The sequence below is a fragment of the Trachurus japonicus genome, chromosome 23 (assembly GCF_045865225.1).
Source record: "Trachurus japonicus isolate A0001 chromosome 23, Traja_1.0".
In the NCBI taxonomy this organism is placed as follows: domain Eukaryota; kingdom Metazoa; phylum Chordata; class Actinopteri; order Carangiformes; family Carangidae; genus Trachurus; species Trachurus japonicus.
This window is the reverse complement of record NC_140929.1, coordinates 24,823,433-24,841,722: the sequence shown is the minus strand read 5'-3', so window position 1 is coordinate 24,841,722 and position 18,290 is coordinate 24,823,433. Positions and strand designations below refer to the sequence as shown.

Sequence of the window (18,290 nt, the reverse complement as noted above, 5' to 3'; positions counted from 1 at the left end):
GGGGCAGCAACAGAGAGGAAAGGCTGAGATGGAGGGATAAAGATTAAGGGAGGACCTCTTTTCTTTTCTTGGTGTGGCTGTGTTACATTACACTATCGTATATAGTGTTTTTAGACTTCTAAGAACTTCTAAGCATAAAAGTCAAATCTCTTAAATTCCTAATATGTAATGATATATGAAACAAGTGTCAAAACAACTGCCAGAAAACGACTTTCAGTTCAACTGCTAATATTGTAAGTACAAATTTCCTGCTGGTTAGATTTGATGTAAAAATGCCCGCTGCATTTTCCCCCGATGACTTTCTCTGCTGAAGTAAACAGTGTGCAACAGGGAGAAAATATGAACACAGCTCCTGCCTGTATATGCTCACACACACTCGTATGTACACACAGACACACCCTGACACACACACACACACACACAAAGAGGCAGACACACACTCAGCCTCACACACACAAAGCATCCTCTGTGAGGTGCCCTAAATCGGCGGCCGACAGCCCAAACCGTGTTTCCTGTCCAGCTTAACCACAAAAGGCAATAACACATAACCTAATGTCACCGCTGTTAATCACACACACACACACACACTGGAGAGACAGTCATGTGTTGTGTATGTGTATGTGCGTAGTGAGGGGGATGAAGGGGGGGGCGCAGAGACTTGGGCTAACTCATGTGGCCTCTGGGACTACCTCGCTCTCTCTCCCTCTCTCTGTTTGTCTGTCTTGCTCTCTCGTCCATTCATCCACCCAGAGCTTTAGTCACCAGCGCGGCATCGCTCCACATACTTTCCTTGTCATGTTTTCAGCCCCCCCCTTAAACCTTATTTATGTCTTTACACTGAGTCACCGGACAACGTGATCGTCACTGACATTTTAACACGGAAGAAAGGATGGAATAAAGATAAAGGACAGAGAGAGGAATGATCTATCTATCTATCTATCTATCTATCTATCTATCTATCTATCTATCTATCTATCTATCTATCTATCTATCTATCTATCTATCTATCATCAGTTTACGGCCGTGAAAAATCTCGTCGTGGGAAAATCTTGAGTGTCGCCATAGAGAAGAGAGGCAGAAAGACAGAGTTGGGGGAGGAGGAGGAGGAGGAGGAGGAGGAGGAGGAGGAAGAGGAGGGAGAGAAAAAACAGACGGAGAGAGGAAAAGTGCATCCGGTGGACGGCGGCCCCGCTCCCCTGGTGTTTTTGCGAGGGGGAGACGCTGCATAATGTTTATTGAGCGAGGGACAGTGTTTTTCCATTGTTGTGCCAGGACACTATTTGTGCTGCATTTGTTAAGCAATCCATAAAGCGGTCACAACATTTGTCTCACTGTCAGCGACTTGGCCTGCCTCTGTAAACCAGACACACACACACACACACACAAACTAATTCTCTCACGTAAATGACAACACACACACACACACACTCTCTCTCCCAGCTGGCCTCTTTCTTTCGTCCCGCACTTTGAAACTCTCCCACCTCGGCCCAAATGGTCTCCTCCTTTTTCCTATGACCCCCGCCCCTCCATCCACTCCCTCCCTCTCTTTCTCTCTCCATCTCCCCCACCCCTCTCTCTCTCTCCCTCCCTTCCTCCCTCCCTCCCTCCCTACCTGGAAAGACAGAGGTTTCATTGTAGCGCTCTGAGAGGGAGCTCCGAGCCTCTAACACTGTCTCCTATTGTGGATTGGAAGGATGGTAAACTAAACGGGCCGTGTGTGTGTGTGTGACAGAGAGAGAGAGAGAGAAAGAGAGCGACAGCAACATGGTGAGATTAGAGTGAGACGGTATGCTTAAATTGATGAGTGGCTGAAGAAATTGAGAAGAAGAGGAGAGAGATGCAACATGGGATATGAAGTGCACAATCCTGGATGAACACACACACACACACACACACACACACACACACACACATGCGTCCACGCGGCTGGACTTTTCCTGCTCTGTTGACAATGTAATACCTCTGTCTGACCTTTGACCCCTCCCCTGTGACCTCATGTCATATGACCAGACTCTATTGGCTTGGAGGGACACTTCTACTTCTGTCTCTGTCTGCCACACACACTTTCTCTCTCTCTCTGCCAGTCGCATCAAACACTCCATCACTCTCTCTCTTTCACCCCCCTCCTCCTCTCTCTCCCTCCATCCATAAACAACAACAACAACAACAACAACAAATGGACCCTAATACTCTCCCTCCTTTTCTCCTGTTGGCGATGGAACAGGGTCAGCTGATCGCAACAGGGTGGGAGGTCGCGGTGGGAGAGGGTTGGAGGGGTGAGAGAGAGAGAGAGAGAGGGGAGGAAGTGGGGAGGGGGTTGGTGGGGGAGGGGGGGCAGCTTTAGCATTCTCCTCTGGTATTTTTCTGTCTGTCGTTCTTTCTTTCTTTGCCCCCCTCTCGCTCCGTGGATGGAGACACGGTTATCAAGGCTCTCTGGGGACAGACAATATGGCCCAGACAATGGCCTCCAGTCCGAGGTGCTGCTAGTGTGTGTGTGTGTGTGCGGGGGAGGGGGAAGGGGGGCAGGAGAGGGAGAGGGTAAGAGAGAGAGGGAGGCCAGGACAGGGCCACAGGGGAAGAGAGGGGCAGAATGGAGCATTAGTTTGCAGAGCACGGACACTCTACTCAATTACTCTACTCTCTCTCTCTCTCCTTTACACACACACATTCTCGCCTCCCTCAAACACACACACCACTTTAATCTTGCCCTTTTAAATGAAGTACAGCGACACTTACACTGGAAGCAGCACTGCTCACTTAAATTGGAAACAAGTTTTTTAGCAGCGGCTGCAGGAATTTCTTTTACAAAATAAAAGCCAATAATTAGTCAGAGACGTACAAATAAACAGAAGGGGAAGACACATTTAGTACAACTAGTAACATCAGGCTATAAAATACTTTTAACAAAGTATTACATAAAAGTTTGAAAAGTAATAGCACTCATTATGCAGAATGGTTTTATTGTTATATTCTATGTATATCATAATAATGCATTCAAGTGGAAGCAGCATTTTTCTGTTGCACTGGATCAATCTGGAGCTCATTCTAATTACTGTACATAGTAAAGGGTAGTTTAACCTAGAACAATGTATATATCATCAAGTGACAACTGCCTTTATATAAAATCTTCATTTGAAAAATAGCTAATAACTAGAGCTGTCGGGTAAAATGCAGTAAACATTAAGCATAAGAAATGTGGCAGAGCACAAGAATAAAAACAGAAAATATGATTCAAGTAAATCACAAGTACCTTAGAACTGTTTGTTAGAACGGATTAGGACTAAATAAAGTAGAAATGGTTTTTTACTAAACTGTTTGTCTCAATGAAATTCAGTCAGATCCTTCAGGCTGCTGCTGCCGTCCTTGTTGCTCAGTGCGACGCAAGTAATGTCAGATTGTATCAGAGTGTGTCCTGCTTAAACCGTTCAAAGTGTTGACACATCCCCTGTTGACTGGCGCCCCCCCGCCTTCAAACTTACTCACACACGCACACACACACACACACACACACACACACACACACACACAAACACAAACACCCCAATAAACGAAGGAGACAAATGGAGGGGTGTGAAAATCCAGCACTGCCTTAACACCATATCGACAGACCCCTTCCTATCCTCTCTCCTCCTCTTTCACCTCTCCAAGCCCCCTCCTCCCACCCCAAACATCTCCCCGTACCCCCCACCACCCCTTCCCCTTCATCTCCAGCACTCTCACTTTTCTGTAAGCCTGCTCCTTCTTCTCTCCATCGGCGAGGAATGTGTCAGTTTGACCACACCGTTTCTTTTCCCTTCATCTCTTCATCCGCTGCCACAGCAGCTCCTTCAAATGTCTCTGTCTTCTTGTCTGTCTTCAGCTTGCTTTAGCTTTGGCTTTCTCTGCTTTTCTCTCTCTGTCTCTGTATATTTTCTGTTCTGTTTGTGTGAACAGATGAGGCCGTGTTGGTGAAGGCAGTCTGTTTCCACTGTTTTCAGCTTCGGCTGGAAATTTTGATACACAGCCGAGCATTCAGAAAACGCAGCAAATACCGCAAATCATAAAAAGCATAGCTGGATTATATCATTTGAAGCTAATAGAATACAACAGAAGACTATTTAAATTGTATCAAATAATAAGGTGCATTTTATCAACTTCAGAGAAAAACTGTTTCACAAGACTTTTTCTGGCTTACATAAAATGAGAATAAGAATATAGGTTTTTATCCTTGAGGTAGGAGACTCACATTCAACAAACAACAACAAAAAAATCTTACTTCTGACATCTCACTTAGAAGAAATAATTGTGAAACAATTTAAAGAGAAACCATCCTCCTCTAAAACTCTGGCAAACTCTTCTTCATCAGCTATGTTCCATCGAAAGTGACTCCAAGTGAATTTTTTTTTATCAACTGTATGATTTAAGAAAAAGAAGAAGAGGAAGAAAAGGGGAAGAAGTGCAGAAAAAGCAGAAGAAGAGGAAGTGTGATGAGGAGATAAAGAAGAGGCACGGGTGAAGGAGGCGAGCGGCCACTTACACAGACGCAGGAACTGAGAGCATCGCCACCACCGAGCTGGAGAGCACACACACTGCAACTCACACACTGGAAGATGCCCTCTCTCTAGCTCGCCCGCTCGTTCACACACACACACACACACACACACACACACACACACACACACACACACACACACACACATCCACACACACACATATATATATATATATATATATTTATATATATATATTATATACACACACACGGCCAGAGCCACAGTGATGGAGTGCATTACTGGAAAGCAAGAGTTTTAAGCGCTCTCCTCCTAAGTCATTGTAATCCCTGCATTTATCTCCATACATTCTGCTTTTTGGTGTAATCCTTTAAATTTTTAATTCCTCCTAGCTGTTGTTATCTGTGTTTTTTTCTCTCTCTTCAACCACTTTGCCAGATTGAACAGTTTATTAATAACACATTTTTTGCCACATCTAAATGTGCTCTTAATTCAAGGGGCCCCTGAAATCCTCCCAAACCCCCCCACCGACCCCAGTTTATCTCAGAGAGAGAGAGAAAAAAAAGATTAGTTTCATCGGGGCAAAACAGAGCGCTACTTTAATGCAATAAAAGTCAAGCGGGCGAAGGGAGTGAGGTGAGTGTGTGTGTGTGTTTTAGTATTAAAACGCCGGGGTATTATAACATAATCTGTCTCTCACAGCATTAGCATCAAACAACCATTATTCCACAGGCAAAAGCCACTTGTGTTGACGGTGTCGGAAAAGGGCAAGGTTAGAGGGTTCACACCTCGAAATGACGCAGGCGCGCACAAACATCAGAGGAGCACAGTCAGATTAACATTAGCATAAGGCAAGAAAAAAACACACAACAACACCATGCAGATAGACAATAGGATTACTGAGGGTTTGCATGTGTTGAATTTGGATTAAGAGTAAAAATAAATCACAAATAAATAAATTACAAAAGTAGACGCTGAGCAGGGGGAGTGGTGGTGGTGGTGGTGGTGGGGAGGCAGGGTGTAAACATTTCAATTTCAGATGGGAAAAAAAAAATTCAGATTGAGTCATTTTTCTTGAACTTGTTCAGTGTTTAAACATCCTGAGATTGTCCCTGCTCCTCTGACTTGTTGACAGTCAAAGTCTTCACTGCCCAGAGAATAAGACAGAAAATAGCTAAAGCAGAAGTAAATAAAGTTGTGGTGAGCGGTGGAGATGAGATGATGAACGGATCACACACACTGACTCTGACACTGACACACACACACACACACACACACACACACAGAACTCTCTCTAAGTGACTTTTGGTCTTTTACGCACTCACACTCAGACACATGAACCCACAGGGTTTTTTTTAAACAGTTTGGGTTTAGGGTGTTGAACTGAATGAACACAACTTCAGTCAGGAGGGACAGAGGAGGAGAGGGGGAAAAAGAGTTGTCTGTGTAACGCTGGGACAAACTAGTGCATGAACACACACACACATACACACACATACAAACACACACAGACATGTAATGCCTGCTTTGCCCCGGCTTTGCATATGGTATCTCTCCCAAAACTACAAGAGTCAATCATCAACTCTCCTTTACCATCTCTGACTCTGTCAAACACACACACACACACACACACACACACACACGCAAACACACTCACACACTCTCCAGGCTCAAACTCAGCCAACTCACAGAGACAGTTCACATGTTCAACACACACACACACACTCTGAGTCTTCTCAAACACACATCTTTCTACTTTCTCCTCCCGTTACCTTCTGTCTCTGTCCTGTCCTCTGTCATCTGCGTGTCAACGTGTGTGTGTGTTTGTGTGTGTCTGTGTAGGAGCGTGTGTGTGTGTGTGTGTGTGTGACAAAGCGTCACGTACCTGTTACACTCCTGAGGTAGCTCAGGCTCAGTGAGCATGCTGGAGTAAGGGTCCGTCTCTCTCGACAACAACAACATAAAACAGTCCCACAATGCTCAGATGAAGCAGGTTAGTCTCCCCAAGACAAGACGGGATACAAGTGATCCTTCAACCTCTCACACACGCTGCTGATTCTCTCTCTCTCTCTCTCTCTGTCTGTAGTCCTCTCTCTCTCTCTCTCTCTACTCACACACTTTCAGCCTCACACCCTCTCTCTCTCTCTCTCTCTGCCTCTGTCCCTCCTCTTCTCCCTCCCTGGCTGTAAGCTGTGAGATCTAGGCTCAGCTCTTAAAGGGCCAGCAGCACAGCCTCGCTCTCTTTCGCTCAATGTGTGTGTGTGTGTATGTTCGTCCCAGTGTGTGTGTGTGTGTGTGAGGGAGAGAGAGAGAGAGCAGAGGGGAGGGGCCATCTGACCAGAGGGCTCATCACTCGTTGCTCGTGCAAATGCACAGCAGTGCTGCCCCCTTCCACAAGTCTATCTCGCTCTGTCTCGCACACACACACACACACACACTTGGTTTTCACACACTCAGACAACAGTGACAGATCATGTAGACACTCTTCACAGTGATAAGACCACTACTACAAGCCCTCATGCACTCTACTGTGCAACATGACAGGGGTTAATCAATGCTGTGCGTGGACAACAGGAAACACACATTAACACAAGTCGTGTCAATTTTTCTATGTCCTGTAGTTTTCGTACTTTTCAACTGCACAAAATGATCTCAGCAGGATGTGATGGAGGTCATGCTTTCTTGCAACCACAGACAGAAGTTCTTCTACGTTCATTTAGATCAAAACTTTGTGTTGACAGAGCTGAGACTTTCAGGTTGGGATGGATTTTTGTTGGTTTTGTCGGATCAAAACAGGACATTCCACCCAACGGCCTTGTGCAACAGAGAGAAGCAGCAAGTTATCTAATTTGAGATGCTTGAACTGGCAAATGTTTGCAATTATTCCTCAACTACTGACTTAAACTCGGTAAACAAAATTGTTGAAGATTAACTTTTTCTTGATTAACTAATTGATTATCCAGTTTAATCGCTGATTTAATATTATGTACGTGTACTTTTAAAGTGTAAACATGTGGAACCAGGCAGCTCTGTGCGTCCAAACATAGTCTACTGTATCTATCATTGGCTCTACTCACTTAAATGTTAATTACAACATTGACTTAAATGAGAGAGTAAGTTCATATGATTGTTGTGAGATAAAACAGGTGATCACTAGCTAACTGTGACACTATAGACACTGGGATAATGTTGTGTAAAGCTGAGTGTCTGTATAATAACAACACAATTTTAACAGCAGCTAAGAAACCTAAGTGTTAATCTAACACATTTCATAGTTTTCATGGGCTGAACAAAGTAAGAAGAAGCTGCAATTAACCGTTTTTACTGCATTTTTGAAATGCTTTGCACTCATTCATGCTTAATGGGTTAACTTGTGTTGTCCCAGCCTCTTTTACTGTCCCTTTGGTTCCACCATGTTAGAAAAGTGAAGCTGTTTTGTGCTCCACTCTGACACACATCATGCTTTTCACATGATTGGCTTCGCTAACAGAATGAAGTTAAGGGGAAAAAAAAAAAACAGTGGACGTGAAACAAACCTTGAAACAAGATTAATAAGGTATCCTCAGCTTGGAGTGAAATTCCTTCATGGGTTACTGGATGTTCCGCAACACTGTCCAGATGGCTTAAATCACATTTCTAATGCATTAAGACAATATTAATAATGCATCTCAGCACGTTATTACTATTTGCCAATGATGATGTGGATTTGTGATTTTAAGAAGAAAGAAAATAGAAACTTTCCTGTCACTATTTGTCAATCCTGAGATAAGTGTTACTTTTTGTATCTCTGACAAGTGCAAAGCAGAAATTTCAACCTACTTTATTCATCCATCTCTATAGATTTGTACCACCTACACCCATGATGTCCCTTTCTTCTGTGTTTCAATGTTGTTATTCTAAGATTTGCAGTGTTTATATGATTTTGCTGTTGAAAGAAGAGGGACTGTAGGTACGGAAAATGAAAACTCAAACAGTTTGTCTCCATGTCCATAGTTTGACAAATGCGACAGATAAAAAACAGGTTTAACAGATTTAAATGTCTGTTCTTTTCCTTTGTTTTGATGCAGCGAGAGGGAGACATTTGATTCTGCAGCATGGAACAGTTTTGTAGCAAGAAGACAGATGAACACTTTCAACAGAACATATGCTGAAGCTCACATGCATGAATGAACGCATGCACAGACACACACGCGCTCGCAAAATACACAAACTGACTGAAACCTTCAGCGATCACCCACACCCATTGTGTCCTCAGGTATACGTACTGTATGTGTGTGTGTTGTGTGTGTGTGTGTGTGTGTGTGTGTGTGTGTGTGTGTGTGTGTGTGTGGTTGTGTCGGTAGTGCATGCTGCTTTCAGCCCTTAGTGCTGTCAGTCACTATTAAGGGTGTGTGGTCTACGTGTCACACATACGGCCAATCCAGCTATTGTTCTGGAGAGCGCAGAGAAAAGCAGAGCTGACAGACTGCCACTTCTGTGATACTTTAACACACACACTCAGAGACACACACACTCACACACACAGGAAGAGGGAGAGAAAGCAAGCCTTGTCACTGTAACTACTGTAGACACACACAGCATGCATATGTACTGTGAGAGACACACACACATTAGACAAAACATTTTTCAGATGTCGACAAAATCATTTGGCATCTGTTCCGGACCTTTCAATGGCATCACACACTCTCCTTTTGAAAGTTCATTCTTAGATTTGGAAACAGTATCTTACAAAACATGATCTCATCAGAATGTCCAATGATCCCGTTTATTCATCCCAAGGTTAAGAATGAACTGTCAACTGTTTAGCCAAAATGGACAAGAATTATTTCCAAAAAAAAAAGGGAATTTGAACATCACGACCACTACACACTGTTTCATCAGTTCTCAATAGTTGTAGAGGCAAAGATTACTTTCACTGCAACACAAGGAAAAAAATACGACATCGACACAACGTGGAGGGAATAGTGAAGATGTCGTCACGCAACGTGCAAATAAAATAACATTTAGAATATTGTCGTTACTGTAACAACCACAGAAAGTGTGGAGGTTTGGTTGGAACACTCGACCCAGTGTAAACATCATATAGTGTCCATGAAGAGCTGAAACAAGCTGACATGTGTAATACTTCCAGACAGTGTGTAACAAGTTAAACGGGGAAAATATCTGTATGTTAAAGGGGAACTCCGTTGATTTTACACCTCAGTCTGTCTGCAGGTCGGGAGGGGCTCCGGAGGAGAGCGTGTGCTGTCTGATTCAATGCCTCAAGTGACGTCACTCGGTCTGAAGACGAAGTTTGAGATTTCTAACTGAAATGTTCAGTTGCATTGTGGGTAATATATGAAAGCAAGGCCACACTTAGACTGATAAAGGAGATACTGTATCTGCAGTTTATATATTGTTTTTTTTACTGTACACCAAGGGTCAATAGTAAAAAGTAAATAATTATTTAATTACTTTGTCATCGTCACGCATACAGTACACTCCCTCACTCCCAACATGCTACTCCCTTTCACCATCAATCATAACATTGTAAAATATACACCATTGTCTGGTGTGAGCTGTTCATCACGTTGACAATGACCTGGTGTGACTTTAGTGGTGGAAACATATTTAAAGGGACAACAAGGAGTTTTGGAAAAGCGAAGTGTTTTCACACTACATTTATGAGCCTCCGCGCACCGTGAAATTCTTTGACCGGCGCAAGACAGACTCATGTTTTCATTCATCAAGAATTAAAGTCAGAGGTTGGAAGACGATCACATACCGTCGTAGTTCCGACCATAAACGGCGATTCGGCGGCGTTATTCTCATGACTCACCACAAAACCGAAAGTAAAGAAACGCTGGTCGGCTCGACCAGCATTTCCACCACCACTAATAATAACAAAATAACAATAGAGACAGAACGATATATTTATCGAAAATGGGCCCATTAACAAGTGTGGGTAACATAGATTCATCCACATTAATATGAGATTTTTTTATTGTCGCGGAATTTTTCGTTCTGCCAATGGAAAAACTCCTCGTTGTCCCTTTAAATACTTCATTGCCTTGGATCCAAAAACCAACTAAAATAAAATCATGAGACATTTGTAAAAAAGCAACAGGTAGCTGAGCATCATAACAAGACTTCTCTCTCTCTCTCTGATGACTTCAGTAACACAGCAGCCAGTTTTCCAGCCAGTTCGGGTCAGTGATCCAGTGACATTTTGGTTCGACATAAAAACTACTTAGATGTCAGGAAAGATCATAGTTCAACCTGACATAGTGTTAGAAACCTTTGTCATCATGGTTACAATAACAAACACACAGATGTGGAACGGTCAGTGGTTAAAAGAAAAAAAAAAGACTATTGAGGTGAGAGATGACCAACAGTCTCCTGTGGCAAAGTTTGGTCCTGGCACACACATGTTGTAAAGGACTGTCTCTGACGTAGACATCAGTTAACATCTTGACATTGCATTTATTTACAGTTCATTTCTATAACTCTCCACATGAATGCATAGACACATTCATGGGCTACGCAGGCATCCATGCAGACTTTGCTTTCTGCTCTCTATAAGACAGCAATATGAACATGTCAATGTCACCAACAATCAGTGGCATTAGTTTTCTATTTACCTAATCTAATTCATGGTCAAATGGAGAGAATACACTGGGAGGGCTAAATCTAATCGCATTCCTCGACTAAATTGAGCCCCGATTGGAAACGGCATCTCTCCTTGACCCCGTAAACAGCTGCAAAACCAATGATAACCTCATTTGTGCATTACAGAAACTTAATTTCTCCATTATGCGGCTGAGTCGGCAGCAATCGGTCAACATAACGCAGCAGCGCTGACCTGGGCACACCCCTTGGCCTACCGACGCCCGGCCCCCCTCCCCGAGACAGACAGCTGAGAGAATGGGGATGAGGCTTGCGGTTGTCATTACCATTCGCACAATGGGTACGGCTAACGGTGGCCTTCGGAATTTACTTTGCAGTGAACTTAGCAATGATTCATTCTGACTTGACAATGGATTGTGGATACGCGGCGCGCAGCGGCAAATGTATTGCTGATGTATTGAAGTTTCTTATAGGTTTACAGTATATCAGTCCTGCCTGAGGTCAAGGCATGCTGCAGTGAAAGGCACAGAGGGGAGGGGGGAGATGGTGGGGGGAAACATATATATATATATATATATATATATATATATATATGTATACGTATAAATGCTTGCCTGAGAATTCTCCTAGAGAAACTAACACCCAGGTGTTAGCTATCGTCTACAGTTAAAACATGTTCCTGAACAAAATGAATGAACAAGGCCACAGGATTGTAACATGTTGAGCAGCAGAACAGTGACAAGAGGATGAAAAGGAGTGTTTCACCTGGCTGAAACAAAAGAGGCTTGTTAAGTGATTCATAGGTTCATAATCAGAGTTGTGTTTTTGGAGAGGCTGGAGGGAGGCGACACGAGAGCGATGGAGGGAGAGGGTATCACAAAGCTGCTCTTATGAGGACAGGATACACACACACACACACACACACACTAACACACACACACAGCAGTGAATACACTACAGCAGAACGACAGGAAAAAGAAAAAACATACCCAGAAGGAACAGCAAATATTCACAGTGCAGCAGCTACACATACACACATTCACGTTTCAAAAAAACACACACCCATTCACAAACACAGAGAAACAAAATCATGCAGATCAAGCATGTACACACAACACACACACACAAGCGTCCATTACAATGAAACCGTTGATGGGAGGCCCCTGTGTCGGGACCTTAACAGCTGTAGTGCATTAGGGGCCGACCATGAGCAGGGGAAGGGAGAGACCGGTAGTAAACAATCCCAAAGCCTGGAGACACACAACACACACACACACACACACACACACACATATAAAAAATATATATACAGTCGCACACGTCCCGCACACATTTTCACAAACATTTATGTGCCGTATTATGCAAACACACATCGGACACAATGTGACAAATCAGTAGTTATGGACCTAAGAGGGTTTTCTGTGAAGAGCAAGATCACATCTAGAAAATGATATTGTTTGCATTTAAATTGGAGAGAAATGAGCGAGCGCCGGTTTGTTGAATGTCGATGCTCAGTGAGAAAAGAAAGAGCATCCCAAAATTTGGCCTTTTTTTCCCCTTTAGATTTTCAACCATAGTCCTTTGCAAGCTGGAATGGAAACTGTCATCCTCTGATTAACGAATGAGTGATTGATATTGATCATTGATTATTCAGTTCAGACAGTCCTCTATCTACTTTTTCCACTAGCCAAAGTCCATTTACTGTCATTGATTAGGGTGTTGCAGTTTCTTAGGTTGGGAATGCTGTTAATCCTGGATTTTAATGTTTACAGATAAGGAAAAAAAAATACAATATTTGCTAATTGAATATAATCCTGGGTTCTGGAGAATTCATCCAATGCCAACACACTGTCTGGTGATAGGTGGATTATTTATGCAGTAGTCTGAGCCACCAGCCTGCAGCGATATTGTTGAGACCATATGCATTGAATGGAGTGAGCTTGTTAGGGCAGTTGACATGAGTTACTCTGTGTTGTCACTGCAACATATTTCCAGAGCACTAATTTAAAAAATGTAGACAGTGTGAAACTCCTGCTCTTTCTCTTCTTGATGTGGATTTTCTATTTGCAAAAGCTGCTGTTGCTCATGCAGCACTTCACAAGAAAGCTTGCATGCCAACAAGTCTGATCAAGCAGCCAAGTATGGCTCCATGGAGGAGTGCTTGTGTTTGTCCCGCTGCTGCTGCTGCTGCTGCTGCTCTGATGCTGAGAGTCGCTCCCTCGTGATGAGCTACCACTGGAATAACAGGTGAATGATGTAAGCTTTACTCAGTCCCGCTGACGGTTCGAGTCCTGGCACCCACAGAGGCTTATCTGAGCCAGCATTAATACATTAATGACTCAGAGACACAACAATGGAAAGGAAACCAGATGGAAAACTTGAGTAGTGTCTGAGGAGACGCTTCTACTCCAATCGACCAGTCAGATGCACAAAACCAAAAATGCATTTTCAAACAGGCAGCGAGTGAGTCATTCAATAAAAAAAATAAAATAAAAAAGTTGTTGTGACGTTTTAAACACGTTGTTGTGTCATATTATATTCTGGGTTACATCCCACAGCACTTCAAAAATATCCGATATGATCAACAATTGAGAATTGAGGATGAAGGCCAGAGGTGTGAACGCTTCTTCTCCTCTCCTCCTGTCTCTCTCTCACATCTCGTCTCAGTCCCGGGGAGAGCTCACATATCAATACCTTTTGGCATCTTTTCTTCTCTCTCTCTCTGTTTCTCTCCCTCTCTCTCGTTCCCTCTCCCTCTCCTCTTCCCTGGGAGAGGAGGAGAGGCCAGCGTGGAGAGGTGCGAGCCCCTGTGAAGTGGCTTTATCGTGGGGAGACACGTGCAGGCAGAGGACCCCGTCTGAAGGCTGAGTGGCAGGCGGCAGAAGCCATTAAGATAGAGTCGCTATCTCTGGCTGCCAGGGCCCTCTTAATACAGGCAGGGGCTCAGGCTGCTCTCATCCATCCACACACACACACACACACACCTTTTCTCCAGTGGCACTTGAACTGACATGCAGTGACATGAATGTAGACATGTGCGTGCTCATTTACACTTACAAGCAACTCTTTCTGGCTCTGTCTCTGTGTGTCTGTCTTCAGTCTATTCCTCCGTCCAGACCCATCAATCCCTGCCCGGGCAGGAAAAATGAACAGATAAATGGGCAGGTGGGAAAGGTAGAAACCAGAAGACAGACAGACAAATTGCTCTGTCTGCCACTTTTACCACCAAGGTATAGTGGTGTCAGGAATGTGAAAAGTGCGCGGCAGGTTCATTTTTGGGGGGATATCCGGGTAGATAGTGTAAGGGTGAGGATGGACAGGAGCCTTCACGGCATCCAGTGGTACAAGCTGCTGGGGGCAGCTGCAGGTACACCACTCAGCTCCATGGAAAACATTTCTACAGAGCGGATACAACATGTTGATTGTAAGCAGCAGAGGTGCTGTTTACTAGTGATGGGATCGGCAGTTCTTCTGACTGTACTGAATCACTAGAATCAGTTCCTTAAAATGAGTCGTTCAAAAAATTTGTTCACCGAATCACTCCCCCCCCCCGTCGTTACAGTCGTCGCCCCCCCCCCCCCTCTGTAAGGGACGGTGAAAAAAAAAAATCTCCCGCGAATATCCGTACTGTACACTCTACGTCCCCTTTCCTTTTAAAAAAAAATTTTTTTATATTTTTTATATTTTTTTATATATTTATTTTTATATTACTACACAGTGAACGCGAGTCCTCTGTGCACAGTACATTCACTTAACATGACGCTACACAGCTCTGTGCATGCAGTACACCACGCAGTGAGTGACACAGCGCCACATTCAGCACAGTACGTGAACCTGAATCACGTCTGCAGCAGCAGTTCTCTGGTGCAGGTTCGCGAATCACCAGTGAGTGACTGAGTAACAGCTTCCCCAGCGGCAGTTCTCTGTGTGTGCAGTAGGTTCGCGAATCATGAGTGAGTGAGTGGCAGCGCAAACCTGAATCACGTCCTCAGCAGCAGTTCTCTGTGTGCGCAGTAGGTTCGCAGGTAATGAGTGAGTGGCAGCGCGGATGTGAATCACCCTGTCAGTACGTTCGCGAACGACACGGAGTGAACTGGAGCCCTCAGCCCCCAGTACAGTGAACCACGCGCACAGAGAGTGAACTGGAGCTCAGTCCCCAGTACAGTGAACGACGCGCACAGAGAGTGAACTGGAGCCCTCAGCCCCGACTGTCAGTGAACGACGTGCACAGAGAGTGAACTGGAGCTCTCAGCCCCGACTGTCAGTGAACGCATCACTGAACACGCACCGTTCCCTCGCAATGAGAGTCTCCGCCACCAGATTCGCAGGTCATTCAGTGATTCACAGACCACACAGCAGTTCCACTGTCGGCCTGCACGCTGCTGCTGAGCTCAACTACTGAACTGAGAAAGGAACGAATCAGGTCAGGAAGTGATTCTAGTCAGTACGTTCACTTAAAGAATTTGTTCCTTCGAACGAATCACTCGCGAACTACACAACACTACTGTTTACTGGTTTAGCTTACAACCAGACACATTGTTATTCTGTATTTACAATTTTAGTGCTAAACTCAAATCACTTCCTGGCTCCAGCTCTTATATTTAAAGGGACAACGAGGAGTTTCTCCAGCGGCAGAACGAAATATTCCGCGACAATAAAAAAGTCTCATATTAATGTGGATGAATCTACGCTACCCACACTTGTTAATGGGCCCATTTTCAATAAATATATCGTTTTGTCTCTATCGTTATTTTGTTATTATTAGTGGTGGTGGAAATGCTGGGCGAGCCGACCAGCGTTTCCTTACTTTCGGTTTCGTGGCGAGTCATGAGAATAACGCCGCCGAATCGCCATTTATGGTCGGAACTACGACAGTATCTGATCGTCTACCAACCTCTGACTTTAATTCTTGATGAATGAAAACATGAGTCTGTCTTGCACCGGTCAAAGAATTTCACGGTGCGCGCGGAGGCTCATAAATGTAGTGTGAAAACGCTTTGCTTTTCCAAAACTCCTCGTTGTCCCTTTAACAATCAGATTTGAAAGCGATAGAAATTCTCTCAACTGTCCACAAGAAAAGTGAAAACATGTATTTTCAAAACGCTGAATTGGTCTTGTACTGTCCACAGTCATTCTGCTCAGGTCAACACTCAGCATATTTATTTGGATAAGAAGTATTTTAAAGAGGAACTATGCAAGATTTTTACCTTCATTAAACAGCTTCAGAGTAATTGTGATGGTTAAATGACTTGTTACAGGGAGAATGAAGGGCTCTGTCTTTCACCTAGCGTCTCTTGGCTGAGTAGGTAGTGGTAGGTAGACATAACTCCATGGATTACCTTTCTTTCTTTCTTTCTTTCTTTCTTTCTTTCTTGCTTTCTTTCTCTTTCTTTAACCTTTATTTAGATCTCGAAAGCCATTGAGGGTAAACCCTCATTTCCAATGACGTCTTCTTGCTGACTTCAATGAAAACAAATCCACATGGCTGCGTTGTAAGGAGGAGGGTTAGCAGTGAGTTTTTACGACAGTGAAAATATGCACTCTGAAACTGTAGGGGGAGCTCTGTAGAGAAAAAAAGTGACCAAAATAGAGAAAAAGCAACTGGACTTGCATAGTTCTCCTTTAATAGCCACATTGTTGTGATTTAGGTGAACTGAACCTTGAATTACAAAGCGACAAATCACATATCTTGAGTTAAACTGTGCAGATGCCTTATGAATTTAATAAAAATAAGTATCCTGTGAGATGCAGTTTGATGAATTGTGCGATTGCCAGGTCTGTATTTCAACAACACCACTTTCGATATATTTCTCGGTGTGCAGTTTTTTTTTCTGTTTTACCTGGCTTGACAGCCTTTTGGTTCATCCCTTCATTTGACTGACCCTTGGGACATTTTTGATTTCTGCCTCTGCTCAAGGTTAGTAGACTGCAGTGTGTTTGTGTTTGTGTTTGTGTGTGTGTGTGTGTGCCGGAAACCTTTCACTGCCGCTGCTCCAACCACTGTGGCAAGCGCTGCAGAGTAAACAAAGCTGTTTTCTTTCCCGACAATAGCTGCGTGGAAAATTAATTAACGATCTGTACTCTTTGTGCGAATCTTAACTCATTCCTAATTAGCTGGATTTTTTTTCTCTCCTCTCCTCTCCTTGAAAATATCAAGTCAGTTAATTATGGCTGAGGGAAAATAGAGTGTTTCTGGTGTCACTTATTTATTAGTAATCTTTAGTGCTGCGAGAGAGCGAGCGGCTGGAGTAGACAATGCAACAAGTGAATGAAAGGGAGTCTGTGTCACAGCGGGGTTAATGAAACACTAGCCTGGGAAGATAAATAAAAAGTGAATGATTTACAAAAAATGACAGTCCAGACATCTTGGAAACACACGCATATGCGCACACAAGCAAACACAGATAAATACACACACAAAAAGTGTTAATACATGAGCGCGCACAAAGACACACACTTCAATTGTCCCGTTACCTGACTGTATCACAGACAATGGAGTATTTCCTTGAGCTCTTCCTCTCTTATCAGTTGACGACAAACTAAAGGCTTTGACTGACTAAATCAATCTGGAGGCAGAAAAGAGTCAGAATGAGATATCTGGGATGGGGGGGGGGGGGTTATTGGATCCAAGCGGTGACTCGGCACCCGTGGCTTTGAGTGCTGAGATGAATGTGGAAAACGGAGAGTCACACACCTGTGTGCGCATGTGAGGCGGCCAGAGGTGCATTTACACAAATTCCAATCCTTTTATTATGAGGATTTAAGGAAATACTCTCATTACAGATGTCACTCACATGGATGTATGCTATGCAGCATGTTCTGGTAACCGTCACTGTTTTCTATACATGTGCTTTGAAGGTCAAAGCAATACGGTTACAATGTTTTCGCATGACAACCAAATGGCTTTCATGCTATGGTGAATGGGCTGCATTTCTAATGGTTTCCAACCTGGGAAAAGGACAAAGTGCTTCTCATGGCTTCAGATTCACCCACGCACACACCACAATGGCTGTTCAGTTGCCTTTCCAGGTATACTGGCCTTGCTCAAGAACTAACCCTTCAACTGATGAACGACCCTCTCATGTTGTTTTAACTAGTAGCACCTTAAAGGGATCGCCCAACATTTTGACAAATTCACCTATTGCCATAATCCCTATAGTCATAGGAGTAGGTTCATTACCTTTAATTATCAGT

General features: G+C 43.7%; 1 protein-coding gene across 22 annotated transcripts in view; it reads right to left on the bottom strand.

Annotated features, from left to right (window-relative positions):
- The window catches only part of sox5 (SRY-box transcription factor 5), a 241,086-nt gene that overhangs the window by 85,546 nt on the left and 137,250 nt on the right, over window positions 1-18,290 (bottom strand). For 4 of the 22 annotated variants that reach the window (XM_085769720.1, XM_085769722.1, XM_085769732.1 and 1 more), the window contains exon 1: window positions 6,376-6,716. The exons of 5 other annotated variants lie outside the window; for them this stretch is intronic. In XM_085769720.1, the coding sequence (XP_085625846.1) occupies window positions 6,376-6,452 (77 nt within the window). In that variant the 5' untranslated portion in view covers window positions 6,453-6,716. Of the gene's footprint in view, window positions 1-6,375; window positions 6,719-18,290 lie in introns of those variants that run through there. 13 more of the 22 variants (XM_085769719.1, XM_085769721.1, XM_085769729.1 and 10 more) reach the window with 5 other exon arrangements.